The sequence below is a fragment of the Loxodonta africana genome, chromosome 24 (assembly GCF_030014295.1).
Source record: "Loxodonta africana isolate mLoxAfr1 chromosome 24, mLoxAfr1.hap2, whole genome shotgun sequence".
Taxonomy (NCBI): domain Eukaryota; kingdom Metazoa; phylum Chordata; class Mammalia; order Proboscidea; family Elephantidae; genus Loxodonta; species Loxodonta africana.
Genome location: NC_087365.1, coordinates 41,400,792 through 41,419,930, shown reverse-complemented (window position 1 = coordinate 41,419,930; position 19,139 = coordinate 41,400,792). Strand labels below are relative to the sequence as shown.

The following is a 19,139-nucleotide window of genomic DNA, read 5'->3' as shown; positions in this document are numbered from 1 at the left end:
GAAAGCAAGAAATTCCTCAATATGTATTCTTGAACAAGTTGGTTCTATCTCTGGACCTCACTTTGTGATCTGTAGAATGAGGCAACAGTTTTCGCAAAGACCCTTCTAGATCTGACTTTTCAGGATTCTATGAATACCACAGCTCAGCCCTCCAGGGATGAGGCCGTTCCCAAATACATCTCTGAGTACTACAGAAAATGACTGTCTTAGAAAAGCAACACTGGTGAAGAGTGGAAGAATGTAAAAATAGAGCTCAACACTTTTCCAGAGAAGAGAACGGGAAAGGGGGAGCGGAGATTGATAATGGATGAATATAATGAGATGGCAATTTTGGTTTCAAAAGAATGTGATTAGCTCCTAATGACTGCCACCATTCCCTAGTCAATCTACTGTAACTAGCCACTAATGTAAAAATAATGCCCCTCGTCTCGCTCACTTTGAAGATGGAGATGAGCCTGCTTTTCATACTTTTTACCCCCCTCATATTTTGTTTTCTCTTCAAGAGATTATCCCCTATTAAATTTCCACTCCCTAGAAGGGGAAATGGATGTGTGATCAAAGTCTGCCAATTAGGGGTTCATTAGTCCTCACTCCTGAGCACCTCTGTTAGGCATTACCTCCTCTGCTTTGTCAACATCATCGCACCCCCGCAGGCCCACATGGCCTCCTCCAGACCCCACTAGGGGGAGACAGAGGCTCCCAGGGCTGAGACACAGGCCTGTGTGGTTTCCCACAACAGGACTGTTTAGTTTGGTTTAGGATTTTCAAGGAATATCCACATGCTGGAGTGTGTCCTGAAGGGCATGGCCTTGATGTTGAGAAGACCCGAAACGGTGCTATTTAAGGATTCTAGGGGTGGCACGGACCTTATCCGAAGCTCTGCAGTGTCACAAGACAGGCGGATACATGACATTCTGTGGGACTCCATGGGATGGATAGAGGGAAGGCAAAATACAGACAGGAAGATGGAGTAAAGAAAAAACTGTCCAGTTAGCCTGTCCAGAAATGAGTCAGGAAGCTTTGTGGATTAGTGAGCTCTCTGTCACTGAGGGTATCCAAGTGATCAGTGCTGTGGATCGGCTGATCAGCTGTCTAGAAGGTCATAGAGGGAAGAGGGAACAAGAAGATTTTCAAGGTCACTTCTACCTCTGAGTTTCCAGGATCTTTGCCTTCTGTATTCACAGAAGCCACATCATTCACTAATTTCATTCATGCATTCATTCAAAAGAAGTGATTCAAGTACGCATGAAGTACAAAGGCAGTTCGCGGTTCTGGAGACACAAATGTGAATAAGATGCTACTAGCCCTGGTGGTGCAGTGGCTAATAGCTATGGCTGCTAACCAAAAAGTCAGCAGTTCATATCCACCAGCTACTCCTTGGAAACTCTATGGGGCAGTTCCACTCTGTCCTGTAGGGTCGTTATGAGTCGGAATCAACTCTATAGCACCATGTTTGGTTTGGTTCACCCTTCCCCTGGTGGCACAATGGTTAAAGTGCTTGGCTGTTAACCAAAAGGTCAGTGGTTCAAAACCATCGGCTGCTCCGTGGGAGAAAGAAGTGGCAGTCTGCTTCCATAAAGATTACAGCCTTGGAAGTCCTATGGGGCAGTCCTACTCTGTTGTACAGGGTCGCTATGAGTCAGAATCAACTCAACAGCAGTGGGTTTTTTATCCTTCCCCTAGAGGATCCCATGGCTGAGTTGGGAAACAGACATTCAAATTCTTAGACATGGAAAAGTTGGTGTAATAAGAAAGGAAGTGACTGACTAACTGGGGGTGCAGTGGGGTCGTGGGAGGGTGAGCGCAAGAGTTTTCACAGAAGAGAAGATGCTTGAACTGGGTTTTGAAGCGTAAGTAGAAGTTTGCCAGCCAGACTAGGCAGAAGAGAATTTCAGGCAAAGGGAACAGAATGTATAAAGTCTCAGAAGCTGAAACACCTGACATTGTCTGTGGTGCTGTATTTAGTTCCTCATAACTGGAATATAGCTGTCAGGGCAAGAAATGAGGCTGGAGGGACATCTGGGGCAAAATCACGAAGGACCATGTATTAACGAGTTTCGAATTTATCCTGAAGACAATGACAAGGGGAGTAACTGGGTCCTATTCACATTTTAGAAAGATCTCCCTGATTACAGTGGAGAATGGATTGGAGGGGACAATACCAAAGCAAGAGAGACCAGTGAGGAGACTCGTGGGAAAGTATTTCTCCAGGTAAATTCATTATGTTGCAAGAATCATGGCTGCACACTGGAATCACTTAGAGAACTTTAAAAAATACTGATCCTGTATCCCATCCCCAGAGAACCTGATTTAATTGGTCTGGTGTGTGGCCTTGGCTTTGGGTGATTTAAAGCCTCCTTAGGTGATTCTAATGTGTAGCTGTAAAGAAAACCTTAAGCTAGTTGTAACCCAAACCCTGGCACATCATCAACAGATACGGTTTTTAAAATATTAGCATGAAAACACTCAGGGTGCCCTGCCCTTAGCTTCATATCACTCTTGGGGAATGTTTGGATGAGCAGCTCACTTTTATCACAGAGGGGTTTTGGGTAGATAGTATACCCCAGAAGATCAGTTTAACGTTGAAAAGTCCAGCGCCACCACTTAGATAAGCCTCCCTCCCCCACCCAGAGAATCAAGGATACGCAGACTTGGCAAGGTGCCTCAAGGGCTAAGCTACGTGGCTGGGGTGGGAGGATGAGGCCAGGGGCTAAAATCTGAGTTCTAAGAGTTACATGAAAAAGCAAGAACTATTCATGGTCTAACTATGGCCTAAGCTGGTGGCAGGAGCGATGCAGCGTGAGGGCCATTTATAATGAGGAGCAGAGGGAGGAGGAAGAGGAAAAGGGGAAGACTGAGAGGCAAGCTCCACGTGTGTAAAATGAGCACCACTCTTATCTCGATAGTGCTCCTGTCACACCCTGATTTAGGGCAGAGATTGGTACCCAAAACCTAGAACCCATCTAGATGACTGTCTAGTACACAATTCTGATCAATTAATACCTAGGAAGACATCTTATTGATCCAATCTAAAGCCCTGGGAAATGCTAAGTGGGAAAACATGGGTTAGCCCAGGAGGCCCAGGCAAGGACTTCACACCTCTGCACTGAATCTGGAGTGGCTAAATCAGGACCAATTCTACCTACTCAACCACTGCATAGATGAGCATAGTGGTCATGCTTCTAGAACAAGGAAACCTTGGTAGCGTAGTGCTTAAGTGCTATGGCTGCTAACCAAAAGGTTGGCAGTTCGAATCCAGCAGGTGCTCCTTGGGAACTCTATGGGGACAGTTCTACTCTGTCCTACAGGATTGCTATGAGTCAGAATTGACTCAATGGCAACTGGTTTTTTTTTTTTTTTTCCCTAGAACAAAGGTCAGGAAACTACAGCTGCTGCCTAAGTCTAGCCTAAGTCTAGCCTGCCACTTGTTTTTTGTAAATAAAGTTTTATTGGAACACAGCTATACCCATTTGTTTGCATCTTGTCTGTGGCCACTCTTACACTACAACAGTACAATTGAGTATGAGACTGTATGGTTCGCAAAGCCTAAAATATTTACTATCTGGCTACTTACAGAGGAAACCCTGACGGCGTAGTGGTTAAGTGCCATGGCTGCTAACCAAAGGGTCAGCAGTTCGAATCCGCCAGGCACTCCTTGGAAACTCTATGGGGCAGTTCTACTCTGTCCTATATGGTCGCTATGAGTGGGAATCAACTCGACGGCACTGGGTTTGGTTTTTGGTTTTTGGCTACTTACAGAAAGGAAACCCTGGTGGCGTAGTGGTTAAGTGCTACGGCTGCTAACCAAGCAGTTGGCAGTTCGAATCCGCCAGGCACTCCTTGTAAACTCTATCAGGCAGTTCTACTCTGTCCTATAGGGTCGCTATGAGTCGGAATAGACTCGACGGCAGCGGGTTTTTTTTTTTTTTTTTACATACAAAAAAAGTTTGCAGACCCCTGCTCTAGAAGAAGACTCACCCAGTTAGGTGTAACACATGGAAGACTGGAAGCAAGAAAGGGGACAACACATGGGCTCTGGCCTTTTACTAGACAGTGGGCCTGCCTGCCAGTAAAACTGGCCACTGAATGGCTCAATTGGTGACCACTCAGGTTACAGATTCCTCCTGGCTTAGGACAGACCTGGTAAGAAGTGGATGGGCAAAGGCAGCCTGGTATATTAAGATGAGTGGAAGCTCCTCTCACCTGTACTACTGACAAGGAGCTTGAAAGACTGAAGATATTGCACATTGCAGCCTTGGAAGCAGTACGAGGGCAATGAGCAGGGCATTAGGTTTATTTTACCTGAGGCAGGATGGAGAGAGTAATCCAAATGTGGCCTGAACTTCATGCTTCTGCAGCGTTTTGTAATGCTGCTCCCACTCTTAAATGCCCATCCCCCTCTCTATGAGATAGCTGAGTGCACCCTCCCCTGTTTTTCCTTAACACTTGGCTCATAACTCTGAAATCATTCCACATGTCTGTTTACTTGTCTGTCTTATCTTTGGCTGCCTTCCTTCTAAACTGATGACTCCCATTTCCTCCCTATTCCCCCAAATCTGGACCCATAAGTTCAACTTCCTACTCAACATTTCTGTTTGGAGGCATGTCAACCTTGGCTGCTATTATAATTATTATTAATTATCATTATGTTGAGCATGTTAAGAAGTACACAGCACTCAATAAGTGCTGGGCACTGATCTAAGCATTTTATGTTTCCAAAACACAATTTCTTTCTCCACAATCCTATTTCTCCCCCATCTCAGTAAATGACATCCTTTTCTCCACTCAGTTCTTTATGCCAAAATCCTGGGGTCTGCTTTCATTTTTCTTAATCCACATATAAAGTAGACGCTGGTGGTGGCCTGCCTTTATCCCCTACCTACTCTTTGTTCCCAAGTTTCTTCTGAAAACATCAGTGACATTTTGCTTAAGGACTTCCTTAAGCCAAAGGAATACTCCCTGGGGTTTCCTGGAGTTTCCCTCAACCAAGAATGGGTGGGAATTGGTGGAAAAATACCCAAACTTCTTCACTTTGCCAGAGGGCCAATTCTGAGGCATGAAATGTACCCTATATTGGCTTCTTCCCTTGATTGTCTCACTTTCCCCACTCTTCTATCCATGTTCCTTGGGACTTATTCCCAAATAAACTACCTATACTCAAATCCTTGTTTCTAAGTCTGCTTCTGTTGTTGTTGTTGGGTGCCATAAAGTCGATTCCAACTCATAGTGACCCCATGTGACAGGTTAGAACTGACCCATAGAGTTTTCTTGGTTGTAATCTTTACGTAAGCGAGTCTGCTTCTGGGGAAACCCAAATCAAGACAATACTCAACCAATTACCCTGAATATAATCACTTCTCACCACCTCTGCTGCCACCACCCTGGTCCAAGGGTCCAAGGTACCACCATCTCTTTCCTGGACTATTGTAACAATTTCCTAACCAGTCTCCCTACTTCCTCCCTGCCCCCTCTTAGAGCCTGTAATTCTTACATGAGCTGGAATGATCTTTGTAAAACACAAATCAGATCAGATGACTCCCCTGCTCAAAAGTTACCAATCACACTTAGAATAATACCCAACTCCTTATCAATTATCAAAACTCCTTATCTAATCTGACCACTCCCAGCTCTCCAGATGTTCCATCATCACTCTTCCCCTGCTTCATCTTAGTCCTTGAATATGGTGATTTGATTCCTGCCTGATGGCCCTTGTACCTACTGTTCCCTCTGCCCAGGAAGCACTTCCTACTTTCTTTGGCATGACTGGCTTTCCCTTCATTCAATTATTAACTTAAATGTTACCTTCTCAGAGAAACCCTCCCAGATCATGTGATCTGATATAATTCTCGTCTCCTATCACTATCCCTTTACCTTGCTTTATTTTCTTCATAGCTTTTTTTTTACCACTTAAAATTATTTATGTTTGCTTGTTTATTTGCTGTATCTCCTCCACTGTACTGGAAACTCAGTGAGGACTTTGTCTACCTTGATGTCTGTATCTCTAGTACCTAGAACAGTGCCTGGCACATTTTAGGGGCTCAGTAAATATCTGTTGAATGAATGAATGATGACTCCTCTACTGGACCAGACTGTGAGCTTATGACACTCAGAAGATGTCAATGACATTTGAATCGATGAATGAGTGAATAAGTCTGTGGAGGGGCTGGGTCTGTGTTCTATGGACCTTTATACTGAGGGTCCCATCATCCCCCTGTTGGCTCATGTACACCTGGATGAACCTTCTATCTGAGGCCATACTAATTTCATTTCTATCCTTACTTTCCAGGCTTTACCGGAGGGGCAGACAGCTTCATGGGATACAGCCAAGGAGGATGAAAACCGCAATAAGAATCGATACGGGAACATTATATCCTGTAGGTGCCCTTCTGGGAGGCCCTGAGATGCTGGCTTTGGGGACATAGAGGGAAAGGAGCTATTACTATTCTTTACTTGGAATTAGTCATTGAATAACCCTTGATGTTTCCAGCTTGGGGTCCACATGCGAAGCTGGGGGCTTTATTTCACACCTGGCCGGGATAACAGAGCATGGCTGATCTCCGCCAGAGAGGCAGACAGGAAGCTGGGTCCCAGCAGAGTAGAAGCCCCTAAGGGGAGAACTCCTGAGGGCTGTGTCTTGGTTGGCATTGCTCGCTCAAGAATTCCTCAGGTACAGGAAGAAACCCAACCAAAAGGATTCTCATCAAGAAGACCCCACAGCTGGGCAGATGGATGGGAGCCCATATTCCCAGCAGTTCCTCTGATTCAGAGGGTTACCTTGACAACAACCTGGGGTAGGGATCAAGGTCCAGCCCATGATAGAGGGAGTCAAGAAGACATAGGGAGGAGAATAGTTCTCCCTCAAGAAGTTGGAGTCCCACATAAGGTTGATGCTCATAAGGTTAAGACTCGGGGTTGGGGCAGCCAGCTTAGGGGCTCAAAGGAGCCCAAGGCTACTCTAGCCACACAAAAGACAGTGGTTTAGGGCAACGTGACTTCTGCCAGACCCCACTGCTGGTGGGGCAGGGGCCACTCAGGGCCTGGATCAGTACAGCCCTTTGGTGGCATAAGCCTGCAGGAGGAAAACATGTTGCTGTGCTGAGCACGGGAGGCATGGGAGGCATTGCCTTCTGCTCAGCAATGAGCTTTACCATCACTGTAGGCACATCCAATGAGTGGTTTGATGAAGGCATTGTTGCAGAGTGGTTAGAACTCTCTAGAGTAAGACCGCCTAGGTTTCTATTCTGGCTGTGGGGCCCTGGACAAAATTACCTGACCTCTAAGCTTCAGTCTCCTCATCTTTACAGTGGTGACGATAATGGAGAGAGGGTTGTTGATAAAAAGTACATAAAGCCCTTGGTTCAATGTGTGGCACTGTTACTCTTAGTCAGGAAGTTTAGCTTTCTTGGGGTTATGAATAAGTAAGGTGGCTATATCATTCCACCTTATTTTAATCAGCATTCACTTAACACCCATGCGGGGCCACAGAATGAGCCAGAGTGGGGGACACAGTCAGATGTTCATTTTAGAAAGTTTGCTTAAAAAAAAAAAAAATCAGTTGCCATGGAGTCACTTCTGACTCACGGTGACCCCATGTGTGTCATAGTAGAACTTTGCTTCATAGGGTCTTCGATAGCTGATTTTTAGGAGGTAAATCACCAGGCCTTTCTTCTAAGGCACCTCAGAGGCCTGTCGGTTGGCAGCTGCTCCACCACCTGTTGCACTGTGGTGGCTTGCTATGGTGCTGGAAGTTATGTCACCAGTATTTCAATACTAGCAAGGTCACCAGTGATGGACAGGTTTCAGGAGAGATTCCACACTAAGACAGACTAGGAAGGAAGGCCTGGCAAACTTCTACCAAAAATTAGCAAATGAAAACCGTAAGTATCACAACAGAATTTTATCTTATATATGCTGAGGATGAGACCCCTAGGTTAGAAGACATTATACAATTGCAGCAAAAGTGGATTCAAACATACCAATAATCAAGAAGATGGCACAGGATTGGGCAAGATTTCATTCTGTTATACATAAGGTTGCCATGAGTCTACCAACTCCATGGCAACTAGTAACAACAACCACCTGTACTCATAATCTGGTAGGAAGAATGGCCACGGGACCAGGTATTTTAGGTAACAGCATGTACGGTGCTTGAGCAGAGGGTGCTGGGGGCTAGTTAGAGACAGTAGCCACCTGTGGCTTAAGTGGGTGCTCTCTGGGATCAGGGACTGTGTCTCCAGTGCCCAGTGCAGGGTCTAGCTCAGAAGAGGCCCACACGTCATAGGACTTTAATAAATGTTTGCTGACGCTGTGAACATCTCTTTCCAGTGCTTAACTTGCAAGAAATCTTGCTGTCTGCATTACTCTCTTCTAAGATACAAATTATAAATGCTTTTTGATTAGTTTCCCCATTCATAGTCCGTTCCTAAATCAGCACAGGAAACAGCTAAGCTAAAACTTCTGTCTCTTTCTTCTTTTACAAGCTGTGTCTATCTTACTCTTTCTTCCTCCAAGTTTTTTCTTAGGCAATGTCTAGACACTTTAAAAAAAAAAAAAAAAAAGGCAAAACAAAACAAAGCACTCCACTAAGCTGGAAATAATTTGACATTCCGGATCTTTTTTTTTTTTTTTTGGCTGAACTGGGTTACCCTGAGAGCTTAGACCAAGAAATGCTACTGCCCCACTGGTGAGATATCAAAAGGTCCAGGCTGACTCCACTAGGTCAGACAGACGGTGTTGTGGATCCCTATTCAATCAGAATATATGCTCAATATTTTGGTATGAGATGACTTTGTCTTCTCTGTATTTAGGCTGCTTTAAAGGCTGAATATGACGATATTTGGGGCACACATACACACATTCAAACAGATGAGGCTGAAGGCTACTCTCACAGTCTCTCTCTCCCCCTTCTCCCTGAAGTGAACAGCACACACCGGTATCGTCACTGCCTTTGTTCAGCCTTTGTTCAGCCTTCGTCATCTTTTGCTGGGACAATTGCAGTAACCTCCGGACTTGTCCCTCTGCCTCCAGCCTCTTCCAGTGTAATCCACCCTCCATAAGACTCACACTAGTGGAATCCCTGGATGGTACAGATGATTAAGACCCTGGGGAGCTTCAGCAAATAAGACACAGAATACCAGAAAGGATGGATGAAGAAAAAAATGGATCAAGATAACACCTGCAATGATGATAATCCAGTAAGGAAGAATATATCAAACCTGAATGACGACAGCAGAGAGACAGGACACAAGAAGAAGAGAAGAAAGAGAACAACTTATCCCCTCTCAGATCTGCTCTGAGAAAGTAGGATTCCTGGCAGCAAGGACAAATAATGAAGGAGATTAGAACTCCATCATTGGGGGTGTAGAAAATGCTGTCAATGGCCCACCCACATCCCTTGGCCTCATCACTTCTTTGTGCAGCAACACCTAGGGCCAGGACTGGGGTGAGGCACAATATTTAAGGAAGCATTCACTCTCAGGTGGTGACCCTGCCCTTGTACAACCCTGAGACTGAGCGTGTCCTTAAATTGTGTGTTGTAGGCACCTCACTTGACTCACCTTAGTCCTGCCTGTCTGTATTTGTTTGCCTGAGGACTTTCTCCAAAGCTGGGATGGATACTCTGTCCTGCACAAGGCAGTCTTCTACTGCTGGGGAATTAACACCCCCAGGAGAAGCCCTCAACCAGGAAAATACCTAAGCTTCCTCACTCTTCCACTGAGGTGTGTGTTCTAGACCTTCCCCAGAGTTCCCTGTGGGGATTAGGCTGTAGTTGCCCATGGTGGCAATGGGCTTGACAACTCATCCTTCATCGGCTGCCTTCTCTTTCCTGTCTCACTCCCTCATCTCCTACTGGTGTTCCCCCCCAACCCAGACAAATTACTAGCACTGGAATTTTCAACCATTTTAGTGATGGGTTTAGGGAGTCCCTGGGTGGTACAGTTAAGTCGATGGGTTTAAATAAACCTGAATCTCCTTTCTAATTAAAGAGTCACTAATTCTGCAACAAATTGGGCTGGAAAGGGTCTGTACTCAGTACTGATAGGAGACAGTGTGAAGGTAACTTATGGGTTCGGGAGTCAGAAAGCAGTGCAAGACATAAAGGGGAACCAACACACACACACACACACACAGACAGACCACAACCTGGAATTGAAATGAGTAAGGTAAAAGAGAAGCAGCCCCAAAGAACAGAATGTGTTCCTGCCCTTGTATGTGTCCCTCCTGGAGGCAAAGCCTGCTGGAGCTTGATAAATAGAAGTATTCTTGGCTTGAGAAGAAAACCGGGTGTGATTAGCATTTTAAGGAACCCTGAGCTCAGAGAGGCTGGAATGGAGGACAAAGGGCCAGGCCAGGGAGAACAGAAAAGATTAAAGGGGAAAAGCATGAGGGAGGCACTGCCTACAAATGAAACAATGGAAGGGAAGCTTTGGATAAATAACCTCTTTCTTCCAAATGATTCTATTTAGAATTTAGCAATAGATACAGTGGATTCCCAGGGAGTGGAAATGGAAAGGAAATGAAAGGGAAGGAAATGAATGGTGAACATAAGAACAAAGAGGTCTTTGCTTTCAAGTAGCTGAAGGGCAGAGACTGTTGACCAGGGGAAATTTCAAGAATGCCAAAGCAGTCCCAGTGTGGGAAGTTCTAGAGGGTGTTTCCTGGATTGGCAAGAAGGAAATTACACAGAAGCAGAGGAAGTAATCCTAGAGGTTGAAAATTTTATAAAATGAGGCTCCTCATCTGTATCAGCCAGGATCCTAGCAGGAAACAGATGGCACCCTCAAAGTAGATAATTTGTAGAGCGTTTAGTCAAGAGATTCTTTATAAAGGTGTGAGTTTGGTGTGGGGAGCTCTGGGGATAGTGCGGTGTTGTTGTTGTTAGGTGCCATCAAGTGATTCCGACACATAGTGACCCAATATGATAGGGTAGAATTGTCCCATAGTGTTTCCTAGGCTGTAATCTCTATGTAACCAGATTACCAGGACTTTCTCCCTCAGAGCCGCTGGGTAGGCTCCAGCAGCGACCTTTCAGTTAGCAACTTGAGTGCTTAACCACTGTGCCACCAGGGCTCATTGATAGTGCAATGCCCTGGGGCTAAATACTATCCCCAGATTCTTAAAAGCTTGCAAGTGGTCATGGAAGCCATAACAATTGGTCTCTATTCACCTGGAGCAACAGAGAATGAAGGAGAGTCAGGAATAGGAGAAGGATATGGAATGTGTGGAAACCCTGGCGGCTTAGTGGTTAAGTGTTATGGCTGCTAACCAAAGAGTCGGCAGTTCGAATCCACCAGGCACTCCTTGGCAACTCTATGGGAGCAGTTCTACCCTGTCCTATAGGGTCGCTATGAGTCGGAATCGACTTGATGGCAGTGGGTTTGTTTTTTGGTTTGATGGAATGTATAGCTAATTGCCTCCATGAACAACTGCCTCCTTTGCTATGAGACCAGAAGAACCGGATAGTGCCTGGCTACTGATACTGAACATTTTGATCAAAGAGTCTATAGCGGAATCCTAATCAAAAGGGGGAAAATACAGAACAATATTTCAAATTCTCAAGGACTCCAGACTTCCTGGAGCCATGAAGGTTGGATGAACCCTTGAAACTATTGCCCTGAGATAATCTTTAAACAGTAAATGAAAAATATCCCCTGAAATCATCTCAAAACTGAACAATAGTTTAGCTTAACTAGTAAAAAATATCCACTTTAAGCATTATGCTCTTTTAAGAGCTATCTATATGGGATCAAACTAATAATAGCATCTCAAAAGATTAGACAGGAAACTTAGAAGGCAGTGAATTTATGTTAATGGGGGACAACTCAGAAAAGGAGGATGAGAATGGTTGCACAACTTGAAGAATGTAATCAATGTCACCTCAACATAAAACAAAAATCCTCACAACTGGACTGATAAGCAACATCATGATAAACAGAAAAGATTGACGTTGTCAAGGATCCACAATCAACACCCATGGCAGTGGCAGTCAAGAATTTAAATGATGCATTGCATTGAGCAAATCTGCTGCAAAAGACCTTTTCAAAGTGCTAAAAAGCAAAGATGTCACATTGAAGACTAAGGTGCGCCTGACCCAAGTCGTGGCGTTTTCAATCGCCTCATACGCATGCAAAAGCTAGACGATGAGTAAGAAAGACCAAAGAAGAATTGACGCCTTTGAGTTATGGTATTGGAAAAGAATATTGAATATATATGAGACTGTCAGAAGAACAAACAAATCTGTCTTGGAGGAAATACAGCCAGAATGCTCCTTAGAAGCAAGGATGGTGAGACTAAGTCTTATATACTTTGGACATGTTATCAGGAGGGATGGGTCTCTGGAAAAGGACATCATACTTGGTAGAGGGTCAGCAAAAACGAGGAAGACCCTCGATGAGATGGATTGACACAGTGGCTGCAACAACGGGCTCAAGCATGATAAGGAGCGCGAGGATGGCACAGGATCGGGCAGTGTGTCGTTCCGTTGTACATGGGGCCACTAAGAGTCGGAACCGGCTCTACAGCACCTAACACCAACCAATGTCACTAAATGGTCCATGTAGAAGCAGTTGATTCGGTGTATGTTTTGCTGTGTATATTCCCAATGACAACAAAATAAATAAAATTAAAAAAAAAAAAAAACTATCCCCAGGCAACAAAGGATGCCAGCTCCCTCTCCCATTCCATGAAATGACTTAGAGGTGCGTTTTCTACACAGTCTCCCAGAGTTTCCCAGCAGGCATCAGCCCCACTGTCTGCGGTGTTAACTGACTTGATGACATACCCTTACTGGATCCATTACTTCCTCCACCTCACTTCCTCCTCCTCCCCTCCTGGTACTCCCTGGGATCACCTCTCAAGTCAACTAACCAGTTGCCATCAAGTCGGATCTGACTCATGGCGGCCCCGTGTGTGTCAGAGCAGAACTCTGCTCCATAGGGTTTTTTCAGTGGCCGATTTTTTGGAAACAGATCCCCAGGACTTTCTTCAGAGATACCTCTGGGTGAACTCTAAACTTTCAGTTAGCAGCCGAGCATGTTGACTGTTTACACCGCCCAGAGACTCCTCAAATCAACTGCTTAAGGCACTCAGATCCTTGTCTTAGGTTCAGCTTCTGAGGGAGCCCAGATAAGAACTTTTCCTCTCTTCCTTCTGAAATGCCCTCAGTGGGACATTGGCTGGGTGGCATCCGTAGGATGAAACAGTAGGTTCACCAGTCGGGCCACTGTCCCTCCACCCTCTCTCAGTGCTTTGTCCCTCTATTCTTAAGTCTCCGGTTCCCCTTTGTATTCCCCCCCTCCACAAAAGGTTTCCTCCATTGGGATAACTCCTCACAGGGCCCTGAGGAGAGGAGCTGCCCAATTCCAGCCAGCGTGGATCTGAAGAACAAGGAGGTGCACAGAATTCTGGGCTGTCTTGTCTCATGGCCAAGCCCCCTCTCTCTTGATAATGGTAATTCAATCAAGATTGAATGTGCAGACCTTTAGCTTCAATGAGGTACCCAGGCAGTCTCCGCGGAATTGCCTGCCTCCTCCCCATCTACTCTTGCAAGATGATGGCATTAACATTTCCAATACTTCTAGGGAATGATTTTTCAGCTCCACAATTCATTGTAATGAGTCAAATCTCTTTTCTCTGAAACATTGTATCGTTTCTTTACCCTCCTCAGTGCCCAGAAGACAGGAAGAAAGGACATCATGTATCCAAATGATATTCTGTCCCCAGCCCCACCTCTCTGAAGGGATCTTCTCCCTAAGCAGATGTGATACGAGAAGACTGATTTATTGGGCTATTTTTGATGACAGAGGAAGGGAGGGGGAGTATGGGTTGTTTTGAGAATGAGAACTATGCAAAGGAGGAAACTGAGCCAATGCTTGCCTTCAGCAGGAGGGAGGGAAGGAGTTGGGTAGGCTCTGGAGGCAGACCTGAGGCCTGTCACACCTTAAACATACCATCTTCCAGTCTAGGGACAGGACAGGCTGGGTCTGCAGGAGGGCTGAGAGGTCAGCCAAAGGGAGAGGAAGGATTTGAGAGCAGGATTCAGGCCAACTCTGCCAGTCTTGTGCAGAGGAAAGAGCCTTGATTTCCAGGTCTGTTGTTGTTGTTGTCTTGGAGTACTGTCAAGTTGGTTCTGACTCAGCTACTCTATGGGTCAGAGTAGAACTACCCCCACAGAGTTTCCAAGTCTGCTGGTGGCTCAGTGGTTAAGTGTTTCGCTGCTAATTGAAAGGTTGGTGGTTCGAACCTACCAGCTGCTTCACGGGAGAAAGACGTGGCAATCTGCTTCTGTAAATATTAACAGCCTTGGAAACCCTGTAGGGCAGTTTCTTGGAAATCCTATAGGTTTGCTATGAGTCAGAATTAACTCAAAAGTATGGGTTTTTGGTTAATCTTTGTGGAAGTAGATCATATCTTTCTCCCGAGGAGTGGCTGGTGGGTTCGAACCACTGACCTTTTGGTTAGGAACCTAGCACTTAACAGCTGGGCCACCAGGGCTCTTTGATTCCAGACCTAGGTTACCTAAAACCAACTGTATGCCCATGAGCAAGGAAATCCCTGCCCATTACTCGTACTCAGCCCTTCAGACACAAACATGAATTTGTTCACTGAGCAGATGGTTATCAAGCACCTGCTATGTGCCACACACTGTAGAGGAGTTCAATAAATAAGGTGCCCTCCTTTACAATGTGATGGGGAGCCAGGGGCTAAGCAGATCATCACAGAAATGCAGCTGCTTTAAGAGTGCTGAACAAAAGCGCAGTGTCCCATGAGAGTCTGGGGTTGAGAGATCATAGGAGGCTCCCCAAGGAAGGGCCATTGACCTGAGAACTGAAGGACGAGTCGTGCCAACCTTACAGGAGGAGGATTTGGAGGGTGTTCTCTTCTGCACATGCAAAGGCCCTGTGGTCATTGGGGAAATAGTGCATTTGACCAACTAAAGGAAGGCCATGGTGATCAGAGCAATGTCGGAGGAGGAGGACATGAGCCTGGAGAGGGCAATGGGTACCAAACCATCAGATCATATGGGGCATTTGGTTTGTGGTAAGGCTCAGATCTCTGTCCATGGGGTGCTGGAGCTTTCTTATACCAACTCGTAAGACCAGGTTGTTAAATTCTCAGGAATTTTGTAAGTGGGTTGATTGATGCCATATGGATAGCTTGAAATCAACCATAATGGGAGTATTTACACCACAGAAATCAGCAGATGTTACAAATCAGGACGTTTTAGCCCTCCTGAGAGCCAAGTGTTAAACATCTACCAATATACCACTGGTCTTTGTCCTAAAGCAAAGAGGAGTAGATGGATTCCAAACAGAGGGACTATGTTTCTATTCCCCTAGAGTCATGTTCCAGGGACCTCTTTGGACGTACATGCCTCTGCACTTGTGCCTCCCCTCTACCTGCTGCCTGGGTGATGCAAGTGGTTGGGATTGGCTGCTAACCTAGAGGTTGTCAGTTGGAACCCACCCAGTGGCTCCATGGAAAAAAGGCCTGGATCAGCTCCCGTAAAGATTATAGCCTAGGAAAACCCATGGAGAAGTTCTATTCTGTTAACACATGGGGTCACCATGAGCTGGAATCGACTTGACAGCAGTGGGTTTGGTTTGGTTTTCTGCCTGCTACCACCAATCCTGTCCTCCCCAGAAGATAGTTCCTGCCCATCTCCCAGCTTAGGTGACAGCCAGGTGGAGGCAGACTCATGCACCTTCCTCTCACCTCACCATTGAAGAGTTGCTTCTCCTCCATATGACTCTTCTTAACTCCTCTCCTTGTCTTGAATATCAAACAAGGAGCACCAAATTAGCTGTTTTTTGAGCTTGTAAAATGTCTATAGAGCATAATGAACATTCTGGGCTGCTTGTAAATTATCTTGTATAAGCTCCTTCTCATCGCCCGCCACCCCATCTTTCTCCATGTGCATGTGGGTAAACACAATTTTTTATCCATCTAATTATATAAAGTTGAAGAAGAACGGACACAGAACAATATTAGCATCTCCCAAAAGGAATAAATAAACCATGAGGACACTGCTACTCCTTGCAATGCCTTTCTGATGGACCTACAACTGAATTCTGCCCTTTAAAGAACACACATAATAGCTCTTAACCTCTGCAGAGAGATGAATTTATATTTGGTACAGAAGAAGGGCAAACAAGGGGTGCTAAGTTTCTGAGCCACTCTGGTCATCCATCAGGTCACTCCCACTGCCTGCTTCACAGCCAACCCATTGACTAAGCGCCTGCTGTGTACCAGGCACTGTACTAGCACTTTCCATACCTGCATCTTCTCATTTAATCCTCCCAATATTCGGAGAACTATGTACTATTAGCTCCATCTTGCTAAGAACACCAAGGCTAACAGAGGCCAAATGACTTGCTAAGTGATGGAGCTAGGATTTGCATGCAGATCTAACCCAGACCTCTGTATCTCACAGCACACATTAAAAGTGCATCCTACCTGTCACAGGATAGCTCCAGTGGGAGTGGTTCCCGGTTACTTCATACGAAAATATTCATCCATACTCTCAGAAATAAGAAACAGTGTTTGGATGCTTTGAAAAGCCCAGCACTGTCACTTGCATCCAGGTGCCTTAATACGGCATGGACAACTCTGTAATCTAACTCTGTCTACCTCCTCTGTCCCCTCTCCCTCACACTCTGTTCACAGGACAGGAAACTGCTTGCAGCTCCCCAGTGTGTCTGCTCTTTTAGGCTCTGCCTTCACTCTTGCTGCTTCCTCTGATAGACTCTTCCTCATTGTCCGCTGCTCAAGACTTTTTTTTTTTTTTTTCTTCCAGTTGCCCTCAAGTCGATTCCAACTTATGGCAACCCCATGTGTGTCAGAATAGAACTGTGCTCCACCGGGCCTTCAATGGCTGGTTTTTCAGAAGTAGGTTCCCAGGCCTTTCTTCCAAGGTGCCTCTGAGTGGGTTTGAACTGCCATACTTTCGGTTAGTAGCTGAGCACTTAGCCATTTGTGCTACCCAGGGACTCTCCTTAGAAGAACACAGTAGGTACTCAATAATGCAACTTTAATGAATAGATGAAGAGATTGGCAAACACCGCCATCTGGTGATTAGAGGCACCTTTTTTTAAAGAATATTTAACTAGAGGAAATGAGTTTAATTCATCTTGTTTTTTAATCATTTTTGCTTTCAGATTTTTAAATTTTATTGTATATTAAAGAAAATTCCCTTTTAACATTCTAAACCAGAATCTTCATTTCCAGGGTTACAGACCCTGCGGGTAGGCATAACTCTCAATAAATAAAGGAGATTTTTTAATCAATAAGTCATTAGTGAGACCACTGAGTGAAAATGCAGTATGAAATTTTACTTTTATAAGGCTTACAGTTTCTGTAAACGCTGGTAACAAAGCTTGATGCCCTGGGTCCAGGGTGAGGTGCCAGGCCTACTGGCTGGGATGTACCCCAGAAAGCCTCACTCCCTGGGGCTAGAAGACTGTGAGAGCTGGCGACTGACCATTTGCACAGACTCCAGAAGTGGTAACTGAGATGGTCGTGGTTCAGGGGCAGTGCATTGTCCGAGCAGAGCTGGGGCTTAGGGACAGGTGGACCTAAAATCGAATCCAAGCTCTGCCACTCATAGGCTGCAAAACTTGGGAGACTTGCTCAACCTCACTGAGCCCCATTTCTTCATCGATGAAATGGGAAGAATAAAGATACCACTTCGTTCTGGTATTATTATAACAGTCTATAGAGCAATTTTGAGGAACAAAGGGTTGAGTGAGATAATGCATGCAAGGTTTCTGGCATCTACCATGAACTTGATAAAGCTTAACTTCATACTCCTCTTCCACTTCACCGCCCCTTTCGAAAGAGTCACTTAGACCTCCATCTGCTCCCTCCAGTTGCTTCCACTGAAAGTCTTCCCCATGATGAGTAAGAAAAATGGCATCCAGTGTATCTCCAGGGTCTAGCATAGTGTCTGGAACATGGCAGATGCTCAAAGAATATTTCTTGAATGAATGAATGGGTGAATGCATAGATAGGAGGTGGTATCCTGTGCCAGTCCTGGGCCTGTCTGTCCTCAGACCCATTCCTTGCCTTCTCCTCCTCTACTCTGTAGCACAGGGAACTGACCCCTGCAGGTTGCATTTCCCAGGCTCTCTTGTCCATTGACTTCTGGCTGGATTGGCCAATAAGAAGCACTGGTGGAAGGTAAGAAGGTGAGAGAAAGGGAGAAACCAAGGCATTTCTTCCCCTGCATCTCACTTACAGGTTCCTGAAGATTGGCGGTTCAAACCCACCCAGCAGTGCCATGGAAGGAAGGCCTGGTGATCTCCTTCTATAAAGATTAAAGCCAAGAAAACCCTATGGGGCAGTTCTACTCTGTAACATGAGTCAGAATCAACTCAGTGGCAGTGGGTTTGGAGTTGTTTTGGTATTTTAGTCAAGAGCACCTTCTTGAGCAGTGAGGGAGTCTCTTCCTTGGCTCCAGCTCCCAACAGAGAGGCCCACTGCACCTCCAGTCTCCAGAGGTGGCCCTAGCTCCTGGGCCCTGGTAACCCCACTTCCTCCCTCTGTCCCTCTGGCCTAGAGGAGGAAGCATCTTGCTGTTGTTGCTCCTTTCTGAGTTACTTCATTGTGCTGTGTTTGGCTTCTCAGCTCTTCCGTCACCAGGTAACCAATTCTCTCTAGTTCACTCCCTCTGCTGCGTATGCTTGAGTGGTTTCTGTTACCCTGCTTGGATCCCTCTTTGGAAACAGGTGTGTCTGACCTCAGACTTAAAAGAACCTCATTCTTCCACACTCCACTGTTCACTGGCCATGTGGCCTCAATATCCTCATTTGTAACAAGGGTCTCACAGAGCCCATCTGCTTCTCTCACAGGATCATCGTGAGACTCCATTGAGGTCATACATGTATACATTCACCAAGCATTTCCTGAGTACCTGCCATATGCCAGGCCCTTTTGGGGGTGGAGTGGCTAGAACTGGGATGAAGACAGAGAATACCCTGCCTTCAAGAAGGTTTCTGTTAGTAGCAATACACGTGCTTTGTAAACGGCAAGGTGCACTATAAGTCTAATAGGATAAGCTGGTGTGAGCTCCCTGACCCCTGGAGTCCTTGGGGATGCCTAGAGCTCTCCAACCCACCTGCTGAGGACCCCACCCCTGCCCT

At 45.7% G+C, this 19,139-nt stretch overlaps 1 protein-coding gene across 1 annotated transcript in view; it reads left to right on the top strand.

Annotated features, from left to right (window-relative positions):
* The window catches only part of PTPRT (protein tyrosine phosphatase receptor type T), a 1,291,533-nt gene that overhangs the window by 1,204,375 nt on the left and 68,019 nt on the right, over window positions 1–19,139 (top strand). Inside the window, exon 17 of the mRNA XM_064276097.1 lies at window positions 6,287–6,374. Coding sequence (XP_064132167.1) covers window positions 6,287–6,374 — 88 coding nt within the window. The remainder of the gene's footprint in view (window positions 1–6,286; window positions 6,375–19,139) is intronic.